The sequence below is a fragment of the Protomyctophum bolini genome (genome assembly GCF_963924005.1).
Source record: "Protomyctophum bolini genome assembly, chromosome: 7".
Lineage (NCBI taxonomy): Eukaryota > Metazoa > Chordata > Actinopteri > Myctophiformes > Myctophidae > Protomyctophum > Protomyctophum bolini.
This window is the reverse complement of record NC_137868.1, coordinates 25,402,993-25,427,284: the sequence shown is the minus strand read 5'-3', so window position 1 is coordinate 25,427,284 and position 24,292 is coordinate 25,402,993. Positions and strand designations below refer to the sequence as shown.

The following is a 24,292-nucleotide window of genomic DNA, read 5'->3' as shown; positions in this document are numbered from 1 at the left end:
CATGCGGCAGGCACAGGATTGAAGGAAAAATGGACACATGAGGAATAGGCCTACTCCCGGCCGGTGGGAGGCAGCAATGTGCCGAAAAGGCATCTAGTCTTCCGGAAATTACACGAAGAAGAAGAAGCAGCTTCGCTGAGCTATAGTCAGGGCTGTGGCATTTATTTTATATTTTACGACTGGATTTAAGATAATCGCAAAACACCTTCAAAGCAATACAGATGTTTCAGCTATGTATGTCACGTATGATGAAGCATGAAACTGAATAACACGTCTCCAGCTAAAGTCAGTCAAATTTACCAAGTGTAGACGTCGGCTCCAACACCATTGTCAACAACAATAACAACAGCAGCAGCAGTCTGCCAAAGCCTCTTTCAACATCACCCCGGTAATGTAAAATCACCGCACATTTCTTGATAATTTATCAAATGTTATAAAAAGATTTGACATCTTGCGAACAGATAACATGTATCCAGATCCACCCTGACTAACCGCTAACGTTAGCAAGCTAAAGTAGCACTGCCTTGTTTTTCTTGATCGTGGTGTGTCATATGACTGCTGCTGCATGCATGCAGAATGCACTGTTAATAATTAATGTTCTCTATTTGCATCTGTTTTGCATTATGTTCATCTACCCTTGGATCAAGACTATCATATTTGTATTTTAACGAGTCTGACTTACTTACGTATCTATGATATATGTATTTTATCCATTCTGACTTTCATGTTATGATAGTCAAATACATATTTGATAGTCTTGATCAAAGGCTAATATTGATAGTTTTCTGTTGGCCACAAAATACATTTCATTAAACATTTTATTTGTAAATTAAGCTGTTGATGATAACTATTAACTGACATTGCTTGTCTAATTATTACCACCATATGATTTCAATTTTGTGCAGTCATGGGGAATCAACTCGCAGGCATCGCTCCCTCACAGATCTTGTCTGTAGACAGCTACTTCTCTGACATTCATGACCATGAATATGACAAGAGCCTTGGAAGCACCCGCTTCTTTAAAGTGGCACGTGCGAAGCATAGAGAGGGGCTGGTGGTAGTTAAAGTCTTTGCCATTCAAGACCCTTCCTTGCCCCTCACCAGCTACAAGCAGGAGCTAGAGGAACTGAAGATAAGGCTCCATTCCTGCCAAAACTGTTTGCCCTTCCAGAAAGCATCTCTCACAGAGAAGGCTGCCATCCTCTTCCGGCAGTATGTTCGGGACAATCTGTATGACCGCATCAGCACACGGCCTTTCCTCAACGGTGTGGAGAAGCGCTGGCTAGCCTTCCAAATTCTCACCGCTGTTGACCAGGCGCACAAGGCGGGCGTGCGCCACGGAGACATCAAAACGGAAAACGTCATGGTGACAAGCTGGAATTGGGTGTTGCTCACTGACTTTGCCAGCTTCAAACCCACATACCTGCCAGAGGACAACCCAGCCGACTTCAACTACTTCTTTGACACATCCAGACGGAGAACCTGCTACATTGCTCCTGAGAGGTTTGTGGATGGGAGCATGTTTGCAACAGAGAGCGACCAGAACACCCCTCTGGTAGACCTCACCAACAACAACCAGAGGAGCAGAGGAGAGCTCAAACAGTCCATGGACATATTCTCTGCAGGTAGGCTGTGTATTGTTCTATTTAACCTAATTAGGAGGATTCTGAAAATGTCTTCTAAATCAGTTCATCAAATCAAAAATATTCGTACCACACTGCAAGCTTGTACATCAGCTATTTTTTAATAGCCAACACAAAAATATATTTTTTTGCTTTGAGATTGTTTAATTGAAATTGCAATCTCCTTACTCATACTCTGCACTGCCTTTTGCCTTTTTCAGGATGTGTGATTGCAGAACTCTTCACAGAGGGAGTCCCGCTATTTGATCTCTCCCAGTTACTAGCTTATCGTAAAGGACACTACCAGACAGAGCACGTTCTAATGAAAATTGAGGACCAAAGCATTCGGGAGTTGGTAATTATCTGTTTTAGCTGAAGTTATTATGGAGAATGTTCTGTTATCCATTTGGGGTGCATACCGTTATTGGTGATTAGGGTATTTAAGGAGGCCCTCTAGTAGCTGAAGGTTGAGGATTCACTACTTTGTTTGATGCTGCAAAAAAATATATAATAATAATAATAAATTATATATATATATATATATATATATATATATATATATATATAATGACCAGCAGTTGTGTGTCCTGTCGTGCATGCAAAAACATTGGTTGTGTGTTTTGTCTTGTCTTTCAATGATTTGTGTAAACAACATCCTTGTCTGTATCAGGTTGCCCAGATGGTGCAGTGTGAGCCTGAGAGGCGGCTTACAGCAGAGGAGTATCTAAAGCAGCAGAGGGGTAAAGCCTTCCCAGATATCTTCTATACCTTTCTACAGCCCTACATGGCCCAGTTCGCCAAAGAAACCTTCCAGTCTGCCGATGAGCGAGTGCTTGTCATCCGTAAGGATCTGGACAATATCCTCCATAACTTAAGAGGTGGAGCAACAGGAGCAGGCTACTGTTCTGAGAAGGCAGCCCAAGAGAGTGGCTGTGGAGCAGTAAGTCCCAGAGAAGAACAAGGCCTTATAGTGTTGGTGTCAGTCATCACCTCTTGCCTGCAGACACTGCGTTCCTGTGACTCAAAGCTAGCAGCACTGGAGCTGGTGCTCCATCTGGCGCCACGGCTCAGTGTGGACATCCTGCTTGACCGAATCACACCTTACCTGCTGCATTTCTGCAACGACCCTGTGCCCCGTGTACGTGCACAGGCGGTGCGCACTCTAGCCAAGGTGCTGGCATTGGTAAAAGAAGTGCCCAGAAATGACGTCAACATCTATCCGGAGTACATCCTGCCAGGCATCGCCCACCTTGCCCAGGATGATGCCACCATTGTCAGGCTGGCATATGCAGGTGCCTTTTTTGGATGGTGTTTGAGATGGGTGCTCTATGAAGGGGCATTGTTTGTTAACAAGTATACCAGTAATGGTATTTTAATATTGCACAAATGTTTGGGCAAGAAGCCCTTCTTCAGCATGGCAGAAATAAATGACTTATCTGACTGACATACATGGCATTCTGAAGAAGGACTTCTTGCTCGCAGCTTTAGCTTTTAGATTTAATATATAGTTTCTTTGAATCTATAAATTGTGACATTAACATAGCTTACTTTGCCTAACAGTACATTTTCCTTTTTTGTAACAGAGAATATAGCCCACCTGGCAGAGACAGCACTTCGCTTCTTAGAGCTGGTCCAGGAGAACCACCTGAACACAGAACATGACTTGAGTGGAGAGGATGCAGAGGAGACACTCCACCCTAATGAAAACTATGACTCAGGTAGACATTTAATGAGATCATTAGAGACAGACTGTAAGTGACTGCAATGACATTACAGTCACTTTCATCAGATGAAAACCTTGTGAGTCGTGATATTGTTTTCAGGAATTAAAAATAAGAACCTTTTAAACCTTAATTTTAAGTAAAAATACAAAACTGCTCTCGCAACAAAAAACTAAGGAAAACATTCCACCAAGAGCAAAATTATGGTATACTATACCTAATGTAATGTTGACAATTATTTTCATTCAATTTTTTCATCGTTGACAACAATCCAAGTCGCCAATTCAATCCACATGTTTATCACCAACCACATATTTCTCAGATGTGGAATATCATTTATGTACTTTGACGCTTTTAACTGTTTATTGAGACCGAACTTTCCTTTTGTCTGTCTGTCTCAGAGCTGCAGGCCCTCCATGAGATGGTACAGCAGAAGGTAGTGACTCTACTGAGCGACTCTGAGAATATTGTCAAACAGTCTCTGATGGAGAACGGCATCACGCGTCTTTGCGTGTTCTTTGGCAGACAGAAGGCCAATGACGTGTTGCTCTCACACATGATCACCTTCCTCAATGATAAGAATGACTGGCATTTGCGTGGAGCTTTCTTTGACAGCATCGTGGGTATGTAGACTCATGGGGCATTTACATTCTAGTAGGGTAGGAAAATGTCAAATGTTTCGCAATCGTAACTTTAGTTTAAAAATGTCAGATCCACTCCGTTTCTATCAGCAAAAGAAAACATGCTTGATTTATGTTCCATCACAAAATGTGTGCCGGAGAATATAACTATGAATTTAACCCAACTGTTGACCACACTACCTGTATTGTGTTGTCTAGGAGTGGCAGCCTATGTAGGTTGGCAGAGCTCTTCCATCCTGAAGCCTCTCCTCCAGCAGGGTCTGAGTGACGCCGAGGAGTTTGTTATCTACAAGGCCCTCAATGCCCTCACCTGCATGTGCCAGCTGGGCCTTTTACAGAAGCCCCATATCTATGAATTTGTCAGTGACATCGGTGAGATGAATAGCTCTTATAATTAATTAGTGCTGTGTATTGCCATGTTTTGTTCTTGCTTAATGTAAATCGCTCTGGATTAAGAGGGTCTGCTAAATGCCTAAACTGTAAATAGTGTTTGTTTAATTATATCCTTGTCTTTAATCAGTTAAGTGTGTAGTATTTTATTTCTATTGTAATTCTTAGGGGCACAGAGTAAAATATTCAGTGTTCATTTAACACAGCAATGGAAATGTTCTCACAATCCCAAATACAAACTTATATTGCCTATATATTGATTATATTGCTATGCCACTGTTCATAGCTCCATTCCTGTGTCACCCGAATCTGTGGATCCGCTATGGAGCGGTGGGTTTCATCACTGTGGTGGCACAGCACCTCAACGTGGCAGATATATACTGCAAACTAATGCCTCACCTCAACCCCTTCATCACCCAGCCCATCATACAGGCAAGTCCTCAATTTACCATTGGCATGACTTTAATACTGTCGTAAATCTGTTACGTTTGAGCGGCACTGTCATGATAATTTAGGCTTTTACAGTAGTCTTACCCCTGTATTCATCAGTGGCACTAATCCACTTGCCAGAATCAATGTTGAGGCTGGATGTCAGTAAACATTGGCATGAGTTTATATTTTTTAAATACCTGTAGTGAACAAGGCACTGCTTTCTCTTCAGATTGACAAGGAGTTGGTGCTTCTTAGTGTGCTGAAGGAGCCAGTGAGTCGTTCCATCTTTGACTATGCACTGCGCTCCAAAGACATCGCTAGCCTCTTCCGCCACCTGCTGCTCCGGCAGAAGAAACGCGCGGGCTCCATTCCAGAGTGTCCAATACCCGAGGACCCGGCCATCGCCCAGCTGCTAAAAAAGCTGCTGTCACAGGTCAGAAAAAGATTATTAACAAATCTACATATACAGGGGTTGACACTTGCCCCCCAAAAATGACATGTTGTCATTATAGCGAGTGTAAAGACGGTTGTATCCCCACTCAAAATGCACACCTGCTCGGTCGGGCAACCCGGTAGAAACCCTCACCTGCCCGACCATTTTTTTTTACTTGCCCCGGGCAACCGTTAGTGTCAACCCCTGCATATATATAATGTAAAACACTACAATCCAGGTCAGAATGAAAGAGTGTCTTTAGTTAATTTTGATGACTGTATTGGGTTTCCGAGGCTACTGTATTAGTGACTCATCACTAATATGGGTGGGGGATCCATGCTACTCATAGCTTTTAACAGATCTGATAATATTCTGTTGAAATGAAATCCTTTCCATGAGTCTAAAGGGATTTTAGGACATATAACGGCCCTGCGATTGTGCCATACCCCCTCACCCAACCACAGACACAAACGCCCACATAATCATTTTCATCCTTTTTGGCTGCCTTTTAAGACATATGGTGTCATTAAAGTTCCGCCTCCATCCCTCCTGGATCCAATCAACTTCCAGACACTGTCCTGGAAGTGGGTGTGTGGGACTCCCCTCTAGTATTAGTGAAGTGGTGTCATAAAAATAACCTTCCTATAAAATTTTGTGTGTTTTGGCACTCAGTTTAAAGTAGCTCCATATGAAGTGTTGAACAGACAGCCTGGCTTTCATTAATGATTTTTACATTATTATCAAGGCTTATATATTAATTGTTAGAAAACAATGGACTTAAAAAACATACGTGTAAAATGGACACATTTGTGGAGCCGGGCCAGAGTCCGAATTCTGCTTGGAAATGAATCCCTCCATATGCGGTCAAGGAGAGGTCATGTCTAGTCAAGCCACATGGTGTGTTGTTAACATCCAGCCTAATTGGTCTTTGCAGGGAATGACTGAGGCTGAGGAGGACAAGCTTCTGGCGCTAAAAGACTTCATGCTGAAATCCAACAAAGCCAAGGCTAACATGGGTGAGCAGAGCCATCTGGGAGAGACCGCCCACAGCGGTGTTATCGACCTGGCCACGTTGGGCATCACAGGCTGCCAAGTGGACTTGGTGAAACCCAAGTCAGAGACAGAGGACAAGAGAGGTAACATTTGATAATGACATGAGAAGAAACATTGTGTGCCAAGAGATGTTAAGACGGTTCAAAAGAATAAAAGTCTGCACAACAACATTGCTCCTCAGTGTTTCTCCTCAGACATGACGGGGTACACGATATTGTGTCCCATTCAGCTGGAATGCTTTCATCAGGGATGTCTGTCCAATGTACTACTACTAATAAAGCAGTGCATTATTTCTCAAATGAAAAACTTATTTTAAAGAAAACAATACAATGATTAAACTAAGATAAAATAAGAAATAACCTAAGCATTAAAGTAAATGTATTTTTTATATACAATGGGAATAAAACTAGGTATTAAAACACAAGATGATTTTGGTAGCATACACTTCTCTCAGTAATTCAAAGCCCAACAAGGGCCTCAGAATTACAAATTTGGTCTGTAGCCCAGACATTATATTGACTAGGAGATTTCTCCTTAATGATGGAGAGTGCTAACATCTGTGTTGAACCCTTTCTTTGCCTTGTGAGCACATGCTACACGTACCTTAACAGTTCAGGGAGAACATTCATTACATTATTACTGCACACAGCAACACTGTGAACAAGCGCACAGGTCAAATAATATAACTACCGGTATATAAAGAAATTCAAAAGGAGGCATTAACAATAACTAATGCTATAAGATTTCTTCTATGTTTCCCTCTACACCAAATGCCTTTTAGACATAGACATTTGTAGGCAGACATAGACACAGATTAACCTGTTTGCGTTCCAGCTGGTTACAGTCGCACGGCCACATCCTCCTGGAGTGTTGGATTGCTGTGTTTGGTTTGCTTTTGGTATCTGCCAAGAAACAAACCAGTGTTAACATGACTGAAGGAAATACCCTTTACTGACCTTTTGCACAAAATATGCTCCAGGGATGCTGAAGATCTATTCAATTCTTTCCTGCCCCATCTTGTCCTGTTTTGCTGACTAATATGTCCCATTCAGATAGCTTAAGCAAGGTCTTTATAGACAAACTTTTGTGTTTTAATACAGCATCTGGACCAAGCACAATGTGTATTATTAAGAACTTTGGAAGATTAGACGGAGCAGTCTATGTGGTTCACCTCCTGTGCAGAACAGAACCCATCTATGTTCTGTATGTTTACGGAATGTTGTCTTATCACAGAAACATTTTCTCTCTATCTCTTGCTCACTCTGTCTCTGTATATCTTTTCCAAATGATTACAAATCCTTGTTTTGCCTTGGTAATTGTGAACAGCCCTAGAAGTCATAGCATGTGGTAAAAGAACATGTAGAAACCTTATTGCTTCGTTTTCCTTAATAGCCCTAACTGTAATCATGACTCCATCAACATCTAATTCTTCTATACTTTTGTGTTTTCACCCATAGCGAGGAAGCACACCAAGCAGGACTCCAACATGAATGAAGAATGGAAGAGCATGTTTGGATCACAAGAGCCAGCCTCACAACAACCCCCCACGGTAAACTACCCCTAAAGAGGGCATTGGTTGTCCTATTGTTATTAATTGTTTCCAGTCTAAGCGTAGCAAAAAACAAAGTAATTTTAATCCATGCATTGTCAGGGGGGGGGGGGGGGGGGCAGACATAGACATAGACACAGATAGGTCACTTATCCGAACAGAGGTTGCACACACCCTGTATTAGCATTAGTAGTAACGTTGATGTTGTTTATGTCAGGATATTTACAGCCAGCTGTTGTGTCCCCAGGCAGCCGACGGGCCAGTGAGTCAGAACAGAAAGAGCACCGTGGCACCTGCCGTTCCTGTGGCTCAGTCAATTGCCGGAGGTCCAACCTACCAGCGGCGCCTGAACACCTGCAAGGCAGAGCTCCAGCAACTGCTGCAGCAGAAGAGAGAGCAGTGCAGCGCTGAACGCATGGCCAAACAGATGATGGAGAGCGCTGAGTGGGAGAGCAGGCCCCCACCACCTGGTAACACACTGCTCTCAGGCTATGGAAAAGTAGATGGATAGTAAATAGTACCAAGAAGGCCTTTAATATGTTAATGATGTGTGGGGCTGTGAGAAGGAGGTTCAGGGTTTCTTTTCCAGACTGCTTTGATGAAAACCACTTGACAAGAGAGGTAATTTACTTCATTAGAAGGATACATGCTTACTTCAAACCACATCAACGAAAGGAAACATGGATCCACTCTTTGAGAAGTATACTGTAGATCAAAAAATAATTTAATCATAAGACCAGCATGGTTTGGCTAACACAGCCCTCGATAGAATTTCAGAAAATGGTATGTGTTCAACCAAAAATGTAGCTACTTTAAATTCACAGGATGAGCAGCCGTAGTATTCCTGCAAAGACGGATAGAGACAAATTAATCCTTGTTCCCAAATGTTTTTCTTATGCTGTAGACTTGATTAGGCTTTATTGAAGTCTAAAATGTATAATCTACTGTCTGTATGTGTTTGGTTTGGGCATCCAGGTTGGCACCCCAAGGGTCTTTTAGTGGCTCACCTCCATGAGCACAAGTCTGCCGTCAACCGCATTCGCGTCTCTGATGAGCACTCCATCTTCGCCACCGCCTCTAACGACGGCACTGTAAAGGTTTGGGACAGCCAGAAGATGGAGGGCAAAACCACAACCACCAGGTAGGTTGTCATCACAACTATTGTACCAAAACTACTTCAACATGGTAGTTTATCATAACAACTACAAAAATACTACTATGACACCATAGTTTATCGTGCCAACTATCAAAACTACTACTACATGTACATGGTAGTTTAACATCACAGCTACCAAAACAACAGCTTGAGATGCTTTACATTACCTATACTTTACCTAACATTGTAATAGTGATGGTGAACATAGCCCATAATATGTATTGTATACTTGCAGACCATATAAATATACATATATAATAGATATACACTTTGCCTGCCTATTCCTCCAGGTCTGTGCTGACTTACTCCCGTATCGGTGGCCACGTCAAGACCTTAACCTTCTGTCAGGGGTCACATTACTTGGCAGTGGCCTCAGACAATGGTTCCATCCAGCTTTTAGCTGTCGAGGCTAACAAACCTCCCAAATCTCCCAAGGTTCAGCCCTTCCAGACAAGGTTGGCAACACATATCATTTTATCACTGTGAAACCAGACATAATGACTTAGATGTCGTAATTGGGGTAGTTATTTAGGGAGTATTTGCAATCGTAGTGAAGATTTCATACACAGTGCGCACACACATACCTGTACACATACTCACACATCTGCCCAATGCAGCCACAGTCTTTTAATGCTGGCCTATGACTGGCTGTGGGGATTATTTGTCTTGTTCAAGAGCTTTTCAGCAGGATGTAGAGGCTATTATTAACAGATGAGTGGGTCTTATTAACTTCCTAGTGACTAAACAAACTAAACACTTAGTCTTTGTTTTAGTTTTTCTGTTGTATTTATAGTAGAAGCAATACAAAGGTAACATTTTATTAAAAGACAGAAATAAGTGCAGGTGAAAAAGGAAACCCATATAGGTTATACAAGGTCACAAGTTAATTCCTCACCTTTGTGTACCTTGCATGCCTGACATTTTCCTCTGTCGTCCAGGTCTCTGGATCAGCAGGACGATGGATGTGTGGTTGACGTTCACCATTTCAACTCTGGAGCCCAGTCGGTGTTGGCGTACGCTACAGTGAATGGCTCTCTGGTTGGCTGGGACCTTCGCTCCAACTCCAACGCCTGGACCCTGCGTCATGACCTCCGCCTTGGCCTCATCACCTCCTTCACCGTGGACATGCACCAGTGTTGGCTCTGTTTAGGTGCTTTTGCCTACCTGTGCTGCTTGCAAAGACCGGAAGTTTCCACTTTATTAATGTTAGCAGTGTAAATAACCACCAAGATACAGATATATGAGTTCATATTGGTACTGAAAATCCTTCCTTCTTAGGTACAAGCAACGGCACTATGGCCTGCTGGGATATGCGATTCCAGCTTCCCATCTCAAACCACTCCCACCCTGCCCGAGCACGAATCAGAAGACTGCTAATGCATCCACTCTACCAACAATCTGTCATTGCTGGTGAGAAGACATTTTTGGATTAACGAGCAAAATAAATTCTCAGGACTCTTTGTCTGTTGCGAGGACCTCACATTACTTCACTGTTAGGTTGTTTCCTTTCCTGACATACTGCAAAGGAAGGAAATATAAAAGGGATTAAATGGCATTTACTGTATTCCAGTCAGGCTATCCTGACCTGTGCAGTGGTTATGTTCACCTCCCAAATATAAGTTTGCTGTGACACTAGATGAGCTCATCTTATTGGCCATGTCTTGACCCGAAACTCTTTTTATTGATGCAGGATACTTTGCTCCTGTTCTGTATTATGGAACATGATTGTTTATGATTGTAAGTTTTGTAACACAGAATATCGGGAAATGTTTCATGTGGAAATGGGTCAGGATATGCAGATAAGTGTATTCCTTTCCCGTAACATTTCACAATAGGCGTACGTTCCACTTTGCAAAAATGTTGCAATTTTCACTGTTCATTTGTTGTGAAGAACTTTGGCCAACCCTGGTTGTGTTAATATGCTAAATAAAGGTTGATTGATGTTCCCTGTTGTTCTTGCAGCTGTCCAAGGAAACAACGAGGTTTCAATATGGGACATGGAAACTGGAGACCGCAAGTTCACCCTTTGGGCCAGCTCAGCTCCACCATTATCTGAGATGCAGGTGTGTGAGGGTGGGGCCTGTGCATTAGTGTGAGAGAAAATGAAAATCAGACCTCAACACATCTGGGAACGGCAGTACATGTGATGAATGGTTTTAGTTGGGAGTATCGCTGCAATTTTGATGCCTGGTTCATTCTTTATATTCCTCAAACTCAGAGAAGCATGAGTTTTTTATATTTTAACTATCATCATTGTTTTGCATGTTATACTGTATGGCTAATACTGATTATCTGGCCCACATTTACCTGTCACTGGAAAATGAACGAAGCCTTTTCAAGCAGCTTTGTTTTTATTCCATGTATACAGTATCTCTCTTGTTAACAGTAACTCCATGGTGATTGAGCCAAAAGGGAGGTGATGCTGACAAATTAGCAGCAGGATTAGCCATAGCATTAGCATATTATTGTTGAGACAGATGTGAGGATGAAATAATCAGATGTGGTGCTATGGAGTACTCCAAGTTCTCCAAGTTGTTGTAGAATCAGAATAGCAGGTTGGTGTTTCTGTTATGGGTAATGTTGAATCTTGGATTGTGTGATAAAGTTAAATAATCTCTGAAAATAACGTGTGTGTGCGCGCGCCTCAGCCATCTCCACACAGCGTTCATGGGATCTATTGCAGTCCAGCTGATGGGAACCCCTTACTCCTGACTGCAGGCTCTGACATGAGAATCAGGTACTGCACATTTACATTTTGATACAGTAAATAGTGTTCCTATAAGTCCCGTAAATGCTACTGTTAGAGAAATGCTGAACCCATGCTGTGTGTAAAAAATGACTTTTCACTCTCTCTCCAGGTTCTGGGACTTGGCATATCCAGAGAGGTCATATATTGTTGCAGGTGGGGCTAATGATTCCCTCCACTGCCCCTCCGTCCTTTACAGCCGCAAGATCATCGAGGGCACAGAAGTAGTGCAGGTACTAAAGGTGTTACTAACTGATGAGTTTAAGATATATAACTGTTTCTTTATTGATTTGTATCATCCTTTGGAGAAATTCACATTTATCTATATTCTGTTGGATTTTCTTATTTAATTATTGTGTCAGAAATAAATGAAATGCCAATAGAAAGCCACTCACAAGGACGATGCTTCATTGCAGTTCATGTTGACATACATGTACAGTAAGGGGCCAAGGGCATACATGTTCTACACGCTCACAGCATGTCTTGATGCAATGCGGTTTTGAGCTTGTAGATTTTCTATTTATTTTGTTTTTTAAAGGGGCTTAATTCATAATGTTCTTTTGTAATTGGCTATGCTATTTTTTAAATGGGGCTTAATTCTTAATGTACTTTTGTTTCGGTACCTCTAATCTGTTCAGATAGGACAGTCTAGACTAGAAAGTGGGAATGACGAGCAACATACTGTAGATCATATTTGAAAGTGGTCGTTGAAATAATTTGATGCACCACCCAATCAGCTACTTTCACATTTTCATCAACATCACAATTTTATCTTCGCATGGTGTCCTTGCAGGAAATACACAGTAAGCAGAAGAGTGGGGCACCAGAGGACACCCCCCGCAGGGGCCCAGAGTCCCTCCCCGTTGGCCACCATGACATCATCACTGACATCGCTACCTTCCAGACCACACAGGGCTTCATTGTCACCTCCTCTCGAGATGGCATCGTCAAAGTCTGGAAGTAAACTGCTGCTTGTTGCAGGCAGAAGTGTAGTATATCTAAAGATAGGCGCAGAAGGATATGCACTCGTACTCTGTCTCATACACATACGGGCACACACACACACACACACACACACACACTGTACACTCCCCACCCGTCTCCAAATTTCCTCCTTGTTCCCCCTACACTGTACATAGCAAGCATATTTTAAATCAATTGAATAATATAAATGACTGAAATTAGAATCTTGTATAAAAGAAAATAGAATATTACGTTTTTTTATGATATTCATTACAGTAATTACTAAACAATGCTAACAAAACGTTGCTAGCATTTTTGATGTTCTTTGTCAACTGCTCAAATTGACAATAAAAAAAATCCAATATCATTTGACTACTCCTTGGATTTATTACTTTAAGATTCGTCCAGTGTCTTCAGTGTATGGGCTGGACAAAACTACTTAACTCCATTGGACCCTCAAACTGTCTGTTAAAGCAACTAACTCCACAACCTCTCCCCCTCTCATCGAAGTCATTGACAATATAGAAAGTCACAACATCAACTTTGATGGGGCAGTATTGCTTTGTTTTCTAAATATAAGGTTTTCTTAATTTTCCTGAAAATACATTTTAAATTTCCTGAAAAATTAACATTTTGGGAGTTTCCTCCCGACAGCAGAGATATTTCAAAATGTTTCTGATTTTGTATTTATTCTTTTATATATCTTCTCCAAACTAACTTCCCTAATTTATTTGGGCTTTTCTTCCCTCAACGCACTGCAGATATTCATTTTAGAAGATAACATTTGCTATAACAAGCCAATGTTGGGACTCAGGAATTCCTTGACTTTGATTTAAGATATCAAATTGCCAGTCTTGTTTAAGTAGCACATAAAACATCATAAAAGGGAGTGCAAGATAAATTCCCCAAGCAACCAAACATATTTTATCTGCATCTTGCAGAGTGGCAAATGATTAACCTAACATTAACCACTACTGAAGTGTAAACAGATTTTCACATAATCCTGTTGGCTTTATTTGTCCATAAATTAAAGGTTTTACTTTGTCCAGCTGCTTGCGCCAGTATTTAATTTTCTTCAGCTGTGTAGGATGAACACTTCAGTGGCAGGTTAACTCCAGGCTATAAAGCCCACACACAAACAAGCCCACAACCCTGAAGGGTTTTTTTATGTATTTATTTATTTTAACCATGAAGCACCATTGGTCAGTTTGATAAACTACACACACTGAAGTTATGTTCAATTTACAAACAGTGAGAAAGGATGATATAGAGACTGAACGTTTGGCGAGGTTCACTTTCAATCTCTATCCAGTGCAGTGATGAGTTCCAGACCATTTAAGGCTGACTCTAACTCGGACCTGAGGTTTGCTCCAGCAACTTTAGGGATTTGTTTATGGTGTAAAGTCGAGACTGTACAGACGCAAGGGAAGCCCCTTTGTTTGCAGTTCATTCCTCTGAAGTGTAAACCATAATCTGTCCCATTTCCAATTGCTATCTTCATTTAACATTTAAATGACTGCTTTGACTGTGTTTTCTATTACATGCAATGACTTGATATTTATTGGCAATTATGTCAAAGTATGATCAATGATAGAGCCAATAAAGCACAGCAGCAAGAATGGTGTACTGTACATCAACACCTGGGACCAGCTTAAAGGGTGTAGTGTACACATAAAAATGATTGATGAACCAATGTCCAGGAAGACTCAAGCATTTCTAAACAAAAGTAAGAGAGATCATCTTATCTTCTCACTGAGTATAGCACCAAATGTGTACACAAATGTATAACTGGCAACGCTGAAAACAATAAATAGAATATTAAAAAAGAGAAGGCTGATTCTACCAACTATCATTACCGTTTGCTTACACTGTAATTTAACTCTGAGATAGGTCCACTATCAGAGATTTAGCTTTGTATGTTTTACACCTGCTGTGATTTTATTTAGTGTCATTTGTGAATCATCCAAATAGCAAAACAGAAAATCTAGCAAATGTTTGACACCAACTCCAAAAACCATGTGTATTACATGTAGCTGACAAATTATGAATATTGTCATTGCTTATGTAAGCATAATTTGACCATTTACACCTTCGTGTGTACTAAGTTGTTTACTTGTGAATTCATGCAAACTGACATCTGGCCCCAGGCTTGACTATTAATACATCTACACTTTTGACTACAACTGCTGCAGGACAGCCAAGTAAAACTCAAATCAGCACATCATACTATACATATCTTAAGAATTTTATTTATTATGGCCAGGCACAATCTATGTGGACTCAATGCTCACCGTCACATTTTCGAAGGCCCCAGTACAGATCAAATTATAATATCGAATTGCAAAGGCCTGTATGTACTTTTAAGTGTTACTAAACCCATACGACGAGGAAGACGTTTGGATATCATAGAGACATCTTGACATCTGATGGACATCTTGGTCAAACTCAAGCTGCGTAGATGCACGTAACTAAGCTTATTACAGTAGCTTATCATCGCCTCTTTATCAGACAGAGATTTTCACATTCTGTTTGCGTCTCAAATCGATTACCATTCCCGCCACAACCTCCAAACCAGAACCGAGAGCACTCGCTCTGCTCCGTGTCAAAGTACCACTTCATGGTGTAGTTCTGACAACTTCCCACATCTTGCCTTTGGAAGCAGACATCTGGGCCACAGCACCATGGTGGGGGGCAAAGGAACATTTGGAGGAGAAATTTGAAGAAAAAACAAAGAGTAGGAAAGCAAACCATTTTGTAAGAAAATGCATATGAATTCCAAATTTGTAAAAAATGTGTGGAAATGTTTGCATAAAAACAAAAACTGTGCTTGAGATTGCAGTAACTTTAAAGCTACTGCCAGACAGACATTCAGAAATTAATGTAGCCCTTACCTTTGTTAAGATCACTGGCCTCTGTTTTTAGGAGGTAGGTAGGGTCTGTCAAACAAAAAACAACTACTTCAAACAAATTCAAAGCACTGACATACAGCAACATTGTCTCCATATTGAAATAACAGTGTCCTGTTATTAAAAGCAGTCCAGTCACCAACATGTTACTTGGTAATGGGCAACAGTTTCTAACCTGACGCTGCCAGATGGGGGCGGAATTGGTTAACCATGTTCCCCAACACAGCTTCCATCTGGGATCTCTCAGGGAGTTCAGCTAACACCAATCCGTTCCGTACCGAACCAATCAGCGTGAGCTAAGGGCGGGATATGTGCGAAACCGGATGTGAAGCTATATAGACACGTCAATATGATTGGTTGTGTTTGCACACCCACACGGTGAATCATCTACCAAGTATCTTGAAAAAAAGGAACAGCCCCGTCATCGAATTTGCTTCCGAGATCCCAGATCCCAATAAGCTGTGAAACAAATTTGTGTAGCAAGCTTCTTGGATCTGGCAGCGTCAGGTTAAACAGTTTCATCCTCAAACTAATAAACAATGCTATTGATCAGGAACAGCTACATCACCCAGGTCAACAAGAATTTAACATTAAATTCATACTCCATTGTATGAGGGTGTCGCTTGTCAAAAATAAACTACCCGTAAATTCCGGACTATAAAGCCGCACCAGCTAAATTTAGGGAAAAAAACAAATGTGTACATATACAAGCCGCACTGGACTATAAACTGCAGGTGGGCATAGAGATAGATTTAGAAGGTGCCCTAGTGGCCGTTAGCTGTAAAAATCTGTAGATTAGCCGCACCATTGCCGCAGGGTTCAAAGCATGGGAAAAGGCTTATAGGCCGAAATTACGGTATTAGCTTGTAGGCCTAATTCTGTTCTTTTTGGCAAGTGACAATGTTGTACTGTATAAATTAGGCTTAATGCTATTATTATTCACCTCAGTGCCTCTCACTTGGAAACTAACGTTGTCTCAGAAATCATTGTTAATGCTTGTTAAAGCCTATTATGCTATTTAAAACAAGAATTAAGTGAGTGCCACATGCATCACATCAAGTTTGACTTCAACACACTTGAGGTTAATATTAAACAATAACAGACAGGTTGGCTGGTACTGACCAAAGCATTATGGAAGATACTGTAAAATAAGATAAGACAAGATTAGATAATATCCCCAGAGGGAAATTCAGGTGTCGCAGCAACAGCAGTGATAATGAAACACAGGAGAAGTGCAGTTAAGTATAAGTCAATTACCAAACCAGTATAAATTAAATATTGAGCAGCTGGGCCTAGATAGCTGTACTAGATCTCTAAATGAATGAATGAGTGAGTGTACCTATAAATGCGTTATCAACAATGAAATTAAGGATGAGTGAATAATATCTCACTTATTATCCTTAACCTGCTGAAGTTAAGCAATGTACAGTACATCCTAGTAGTCCATGTGCAAGTGCGCCAGAGTTCATGCAGTAGTCAGTAGTCAAAAATAACAGTCACAGTAAGACAGTGCAGGTCTAAGCAGGTGAAGCGTCTACAAGAGCAAAATCAGCTATGTGTTTAAAGGGATGGATATCGCAGTGGAACAATTATTATAAAATACAAATTTCATTCCATAGTCAAATCTATGGCTCAATGTTGATTGTTGTACAGTAGGCCTATGTATACCCGATTTGAAATACACAATTTTCTCAAATACTTTTAGGGTGATACAAATTTGATATTTCAAAGCTTTTGTGAAGCTGGTAACAGTTAGCTACCCCAAATCTGTACCACTAGTTATTAATACCGAGCCCTGGTTTGGGGACCATCTCTGGAACAGAGTGCTTTGGGACTTACTATAGGTGCCACATGTCCGGAAGCATTCATTTTCCGTGCTAAAGCTGTTGGCATTGCCGCCACAACCACCATACCAGAAGGGGGAGCATGCACCGATGGCTTTGTCAAAGAACCAGCGCTGGCCATAGTCTGCACACTGAGTGCCAATGTCTGAATCCAGTTGACACTGAGCTGAGAAAGCAGAAGATGGAGGTTTAAAATAGACACACACTATAATTCAAGTGGAATACATGCAGTTTGTTTGCATACTATACTCAGCCCTGTGATATTTGATACATCATAAGGACATGTTGCTAACACAAAACATGCATTCAGCCATGCATTCAGGTAATGGTGTTGACAAGGCTCATATTTAAGTGCACTTTCATTTGACCTGTAAGAGAGTTGTGCTTTAACCACTTAAACCCTATACCTAGTTGACCACGGCCCCCCTGTGGTCTGTACTTGGCATCATCCTTTTTCCCCCTACACCAAACCTCCCCCTACACCTCTTGACCGGCAATAGCCTCTACAAGCTCACAATGGTTTTTTTGCTTCCGCGATCCCAGATCCAAATAAGCTGTGAAACAAATTTGTGTAGCAAGCTTTTTGGATCTGGCAGCGTCAGGTTACTCCTATACAGGTGTGCCCAGAATAGGGAAACTAACGTTCATGTGGTTAAAGAGCATAGAATATATTATGATTCATAATTCTAGTCGAAATATTGCCAGGTCACCGCAAAAAAATATATTCTGATTTGATTGTGTAAAAGTTCTAGCACTCAGTAAACTGTCCTGTGTGGTAAAAGTGATCTTATTTGCAAAATATGGGATGTAGAGAAACGCACACCTGTGTTGGTATAGTGCTGACCATGACTGTGTGTGGGCCTGTAAACTAAACACTACACATTCCTGTCTTGATGTAAAATATGTTTTGACTTAGCTCTTCATTCAGGGAAAATTATGAACAACTTGGTGTCATTGGAATTTGTCAACATAATTATGTGCAGTATTAGCACGGAGTAGCTGATCTGGTATCTTGGCCTTGGGCTGTCATAGATTTCTTTCGTGTCTCTCATTTCGTTTGCATATCTACTGTATGACCGTCTTGGTCTCAATCTTCCTATAGTCACTGGAAAGCCTGTACTTAAAGTATATTTTTGATACCAATACCTTTGTACTTTTATTCAAGTCATTTTTTAAATAAAGGCCTTTTACTCAACGGTATGTTTATATTGTGGAATTGCTACTTTGTTAAAATGAAATCTGAGTACTTCTTCCACCATTGATTGTGAGATTGCAGCCTACAGTACTATACACCTGGCATATGCTAAGCAGAGACATTGGCCGGGTTTCCCAAAGTGATTTTAGGTTGTGCGTAGCTTGCGCACGTGCGTTGCGCATGCACACATACCCCCTAAGGCCGCAGAGCGACATGGGGAGCTCGTAACACCATTCGCAGTGTTGTGTGGCGAGTGTTGACTCTCTTAATCTCATTTAAATATAAAACTTCTAAACATATTTATCTCAGCATCATCTAGAGAAGTTTAGTTTAGTTTAAGATTATCGGATCATTCGTGAATCGTGACAGTACATTTAGGAAACGTCAGCTCAACATATTAAAGAAGTTATAATCAGAGACAGCAACGCATCACTGACACGATATATCTCTCTCAATACAAACTCGACTATTCTCTCTCTCTCTGTAGAGAGAGCGGAGCTTTGCACAACACACTATGAAAGAAAGTTAGATGATTTCGACTGCAGGAACACTGTTAATCCCTGTGATAGTGTAATGATAATAGCTAGCTAGATGATATATAAAGAGGAAGTCTTAGAATAAAACTAGAAAAAGTACCCCTCAGGTTGTGGCCTCCTAGTGGCGCTATAATAGGCCAATGTGAAAAGGTTGCCATTTATTCTTACGCCTTTGATGGCAATTGGATGATTTGAGGCATTTTGTTCCAAAAATATGTTTAGCTAAATTCTACCTGTTGGTGGCGCTATAACAGGCCAATGTGAAAAGGGTGGGATATATTCCTCAGCCTAGTAGGAAAGTGGGTGAAAGATTTCATGTAAATTGCAAGCTGCGTTCATGCTTTGCAGGATTGGCCGGTTTTGAACAAAAAGCCTCAAACTTTGAAAGCCAATGTTAGCCAATTAGGAGGGTGCAGTACTTAGTTCAGACTAGTCATTAGTCCGACAAACGACAACCTACCTCAAACCCTAACCTAACCATAACCGCAAGCACGGGAGCAGCGCATGTCGGATTAATGCTCCAACGGAATTATGCTCGGTGCGGATCCCAATTAGGATGGAAAATGACATGACAGATCCATCTTGAGGACATGACTATAGACATACTGTGTAATGATTTGGCGCTAGAACAGGCCCTTCTGGAAAATTTGGCATCGTTGGCAACCAGGGAGTGTGTGCAAAGTTTGGCATCGACCGGGTTAACGGTGCCGGAGATTAGCTGGTAACAGACGGACACAAACACATGGACAGAGCAAAACATACTCTCCCCATGCCTGCGGCTGGTGGAGACAAAAATTCAAACAAGGGTATTGTGCACAATGTGCAGTTACAGTTCCAATACAACAGTGCTTAAAGCTAGTTAATTGTCAGCATTATTTTATTGACGGGCTGGTGCAATCCCACACTTCATTTGCAAGCACCTTATAAGGAAGTTGCGTGGAAGTTGAACAATCGGTTAAGTCTGGCATCGATTGCTAGGGCTCTTCGACAGCTCTGCGTGCTTAAGGTACATCGTAACCTGTTTTAAGAGAGGCGCTTACACCTTCGATAAACACCCGTAACGTAAGCCCTTCGTAAGCACCCTGTGCAGATTCTCTTTGGGAAACGTGACCATTGTCATCATCATTAGATACCATTTCATCCATGTTAGACAACCAGTAAACTGACTCTTCATGCAGGCTTAGTGTAAAGCCTACCTTTCAGGGTAGGTTGTGAGTGAATGCCCTCTCCATCTCCCCTGGAGAAGATCTCTATCACATCCAGCTGACTCAGGCCCTTCTGTGTCCGATGGCCTGTATGTGCTTCAAAGGTCTCCCGCTCCTCTCTGACTTCCTCCACATTTGCCTCCCCTTGGCTGGAAAAAACGGTCAGAATATGATTATTTTACTAAATTAGAACATGCATAATGAGTTTGTTAACCATCAACAAAAAAATAATAGGCGAACATTCAGCAAAAATAAGCAAAACAATATATAGGGCTTGGGTGAATTGAATTGCATATACTGTACACCTAAAAGATACTTGATAATGTCAGCTGTACCCGAATACAAATACTTCCTGTCCCTGTCCCTGTTGACCCTCCAGCTGGTCACAGGTCTGTTTGAGAGAGGCAGGTGGGTACACATTCATCCCCCCTAGATGCAACAGAGACCACACACATTTATTTGGGTATAATGCTGTGATTTTATGTGAAGTAATACGCTTTCTTTTTTAGTTACATGCTTTTTCTTACTGTTAAGGGCAGAGAGGAAGGTCCTGAAGAAACGCTGGGTGTAGCCCTGTTCCTCTGCCTTCAGATGACTCACGTGGATCAAGTGCTGCTCTGTGGGAGGACTGGCCATCTCTTCTACTTGGGTACGGTTGTAACCCTCACCCACTGTCACCACAAACACTGCCACGCCTTGACATTTGGCCTCTTGGGCGATGTACTTCAGTTTGGCCCGGTCCGCATAGGCCGTCTCCGACCCCACCACGGCCAGGAGCACCCTCATCTTCCTGGGCTTGGTGGCTTTGAGTAGCACCTCCCTCAGGGTGTACTCTAGGGTTTGACCCAGCACTGACCAGCCTCCCTGCTGCTGCATGTCCTGGACAACGTGCCTTTTCATCAGTTGATGGGTCTCGTACGCTTGCAGGCCAAACTCCAGCTTGGCAGATACTAGTGTACCTGGTGTGCGAAGTGAGCCGCTCTGCTGGACAAGAGCCACTCTAGCCTGGCTATCTTTCTCACCGGGTTTGGGACTGACAGCCAGCTGCTCCACCACAGAGCCCAACAGCTGTTGGACGCCAGTAAACTGGTCAGCCTGGACCTCCCTTGAGCCGTCCACAACTACAGCAAGGTCAATATCCACAGCCTGTGGTCCTGGGTTCTCTTGGATGCTGCCACACTCCTCTAGGGGGCTACAGGGATCTGAAGAGACCAGGGAGTAGCCACTACTTTATAAACTCACCAGTAAGGTTAAGCATGTGTCCTGGATAGTATAGCCTTAAGTTGTTACCGCGTTATTGATATGACGTTGCAAATTACATTTGTATTATGAATTAAAACGGTACTCAAATTATTGTGTAAATAATGTATTATGTTTACAACTAACTATACTTTAATTGTGATATGAATTATGTGTTACTGAATACAGATTAGTGAATTTCTTATGTAAATAATCTCATTACAGTTACAGTAAGATTACATGTTACTGTCTAAAATGCCTTGCCAGCTTCACATCATGAGGATCCATACATGACAACCTAAAAAAAAGAAGTTAAATCTTCATGTGTTTTGAAGTTGTGATACGTTCTTATAATAATGCAAGTTATAATTTTTATGAAAGGGAAGCTATAAAAGGAAAGCTAACAAAGGTTGTAATGAATGTCAGCAGGCTAGTTAGATGCATGTATTCAAGTCATTACCATAACAAATAGCACAGTGTCTGGTCCTTCGCAGGTCAGCAGCCAGGTTTTCAGATTTTTCCAGCAATGTGAATATAGCACTGCCCGTGTCATCAACCTGCAAGCATAAATATGTCACTGAGTCACTGTTATGTTTGCTATTAAAAGTACTGAAAATTACACAGATGAAATCCGGCCCCACCCATGCTTACTGTTCTGACATTCCATAATTATGTTGATCTGACCTCATCAAACCCTGTACACTCAAGACACGCTCCATATATGGCCAGTACAGAATTCATTCCATATGTTGATCTGACCCCCCATGCCAAAGCGCCAGCGCTCGCCCAGCAGTCTGCCGTCACCCAGGCGTGCACGAAGGGCGAGGTCGCTTTCTCGCCCTCAGAGCATCTTACTGGTATAATATAACAATGTATCATCGTAAAGTTAGATTATAGTTGCATTTTAGCCAATTCTGAATGAATGAGTGTAGGATTGTTTCAAATAAAGTATTTTCTGTTGATTAAAGAACTGGCTAAAAAATAGCGCATTTTTCCATAACGGCTGTAAATAAAATGTCTCCATTTGGCCAGCCCTAGTATGGTCATCCACCAAATAAGCATATGCACAACACTCACTGAGTATCAAAGAATACACCATTGTACTTACTTTGCTTAAAAAAAATCTTTAACATTACTCAATAATGTAATTAATGTAGTTCATGGTTAAGCAACAACTTCCTTTGTCAGACAAAATGGTAACAGTAAAGCAACCTAATCTACCAAAACCTTAAATGAAAAAAATAAACTCCATGTACAAGGGATTGGAACGAAATCATGGGTCATAAAGTTCTCCTGGCACACTGAGACTAATTCCTGCTACTACTAGATTTGTCAAAGCAGAAAATGGAACTGGTCAGATGCCTTGACGTTCATCCTTCGGTTGTGGTGTTCTGTTTACACTTTGGCATAAGCCTAGCTTGTTCAGTACTGCATTGTTTAACAATTAGCAATACTCCCTTGGCTCCAACTATCTGTTAGAATGAGAAACCTTGTGCAAACTGGTTTTCTAGCTTGATGCTGCTGTTTTATGTCAGAAGATGTGTCATTCAGATTCCGATCAGACCCCGCATTCTGAATACACTGTAATCTAATCAATTGATTAGAGGACATAATGCATTTCTGAGGATATGCTTATGGATCATTTGGTTCTGAAGTGAACAGCAGCTCTGGACTTACTCCTTGGATTTGTTCTATAGAACAACTCCCAGGAACCTGATAATACAACAACTGGTTTGGATGGGAGAGTTGATTACTAAGGGTTCAGAAATATTGCAAATAGATATAGATAATTCATTCTGGCTAACAATGTTCACCTGTAAAGCCTGGCGGATATTAGCGCTCTTCTTCAGAGCGATGACTGCAGGAACAATGTTGAGGGCCCGGAATTCCATCATTGCTGTAACAATGGTCTCTGGGTGCTGGGATGGTCCATTGGCAAAGAAGACAGCCACCTTTCTCATCCTCATTCCCTGCCGAATGCGCTTGAAGACATTCTGACCAACGAAGCGCATGGCTGCACCCAGGTGTCGCTGGTTGGCTGTGCGCTCCAAGGCGATGTTTTGAATGGCTTCGATCAGCTGCTTCTTGCGGCGGTAGTCTTGGAATCGGATCAGGTACTTGGTGTAGGTGCTGTATGCCACCACAGCAACGCGTGCGCCGGTTGGGCAGTTGCTCTCAGCAATAGTTATGTCCTCCAATAGAGAAAGGAGGGCAGAACGTGTTCTCTCAAATGCATCAGAGGTCACATCCTCTGACATGTCCAGGGCAAAGACCAGCTCTGTGGGGTATGCAGGGCACATCGTCTGACCTGGACAACAGAGAGGAAAGATTATAGAATATGAAACACTATACAGTATGTGTACTATTCATAAGGCTCTAAACTCTTCTAACAAACTAGGGCAATGCCTGTTGGTTATGCAATACCCGTTGTACCTGTGTCAAAGTACTTTGTAGGACTCCAACTACTGATCATTCCGTCTATCATCACTTTTTCGATTCATCGAATAATCGAAAAGCACATTTTGGATAATTCGTTTTATTTTTTATTAATCAATGAATTGACACAAAATATATGCGATTTGTGGATGTGTAGATAAATAACTGCTGAGCCGACCAACTTCCCACTTGGCACGGCACTCCTGTGCACACGACAAGTTTGAA

The 24,292-nt window shown here is 41.6% G+C and overlaps 2 protein-coding genes across 4 annotated transcripts in view; one reads left to right on the top strand and one right to left on the bottom strand.

Moving 5' to 3' along the window:
• The first annotated feature begins 120 nt into the window (after window positions 1-120).
• pik3r4 (phosphoinositide-3-kinase, regulatory subunit 4) lies at window positions 121-13,117 on the top strand. The gene is made up of 20 exons (XM_080767628.1): window positions 121-388; window positions 906-1,625; window positions 1,844-1,977; window positions 2,293-2,914; window positions 3,206-3,340; window positions 3,745-3,966; window positions 4,183-4,356; window positions 4,661-4,806; window positions 5,036-5,239; window positions 6,174-6,375; window positions 7,750-7,841; window positions 8,089-8,311; window positions 8,817-8,982; window positions 9,288-9,452; window positions 9,936-10,147; window positions 10,276-10,407; window positions 10,960-11,060; window positions 11,646-11,734; window positions 11,856-11,976; window positions 12,537-13,117. The coding sequence occupies exons 2-20, from the start codon at window positions 908-910 to the stop codon at window positions 12,705-12,707; spliced, it is 4,029 nt and encodes a 1,342-aa protein (XP_080623754.1). The 5' UTR covers window positions 121-388; window positions 906-907; the 3' UTR covers window positions 12,708-13,117.
• A 744-nt stretch (window positions 13,118-13,861) lies between these two features.
• Window positions 13,862-24,292, bottom strand: part of col6a4a (collagen, type VI, alpha 4a) — a 58,662-nt gene continuing 48,231 nt past the window's right edge. For 2 of the 3 annotated variants that reach the window (XM_080768842.1, XM_080768844.1), the window contains 8 exons: window positions 23,446-23,939; window positions 22,092-22,188; window positions 20,920-21,594; window positions 20,728-20,821; window positions 20,384-20,541; window positions 17,452-17,622; window positions 15,598-15,642; window positions 13,862-15,372 (listed from right to left, as the gene is read on the bottom strand). In XM_080768842.1, the coding sequence (XP_080624968.1) occupies window positions 15,197-15,372; window positions 15,598-15,642; window positions 17,452-17,622; window positions 20,384-20,541; window positions 20,728-20,821; window positions 20,920-21,594; window positions 22,092-22,188; window positions 23,446-23,939 (1,910 nt within the window). In that variant the 3' untranslated portion in view covers window positions 13,862-15,196. The remainder of the gene's footprint in view (window positions 15,373-15,597; window positions 15,643-17,451; window positions 17,623-20,383; window positions 20,542-20,727; window positions 20,822-20,919; window positions 21,595-22,091; window positions 22,189-23,445; window positions 23,940-24,292) is intronic. The other variant, XM_080768843.1, reaches the window with a different exon arrangement.

Bases quoted from the DNA above. Each gene is read 5' to 3' on its own strand.
- pik3r4 (XM_080767628.1), top strand. From the start codon at position 908: ATGGGGAATCAACTCGCAGGCATCGCTCCCTCACAGATCTTGTCTGTA. The intron at 8,312-8,816 runs GTAACACACTGC...TTGGGCATCCAG, and splicing joins GAGCAGGCCCCCACCACCTG to GTTGGCACCCCAAGGGTCTT. The intron at 11,735-11,855 runs GTACTGCACATT...CTCTCTCTCCAG, and splicing joins GGCTCTGACATGAGAATCAG to GTTCTGGGACTTGGCATATC.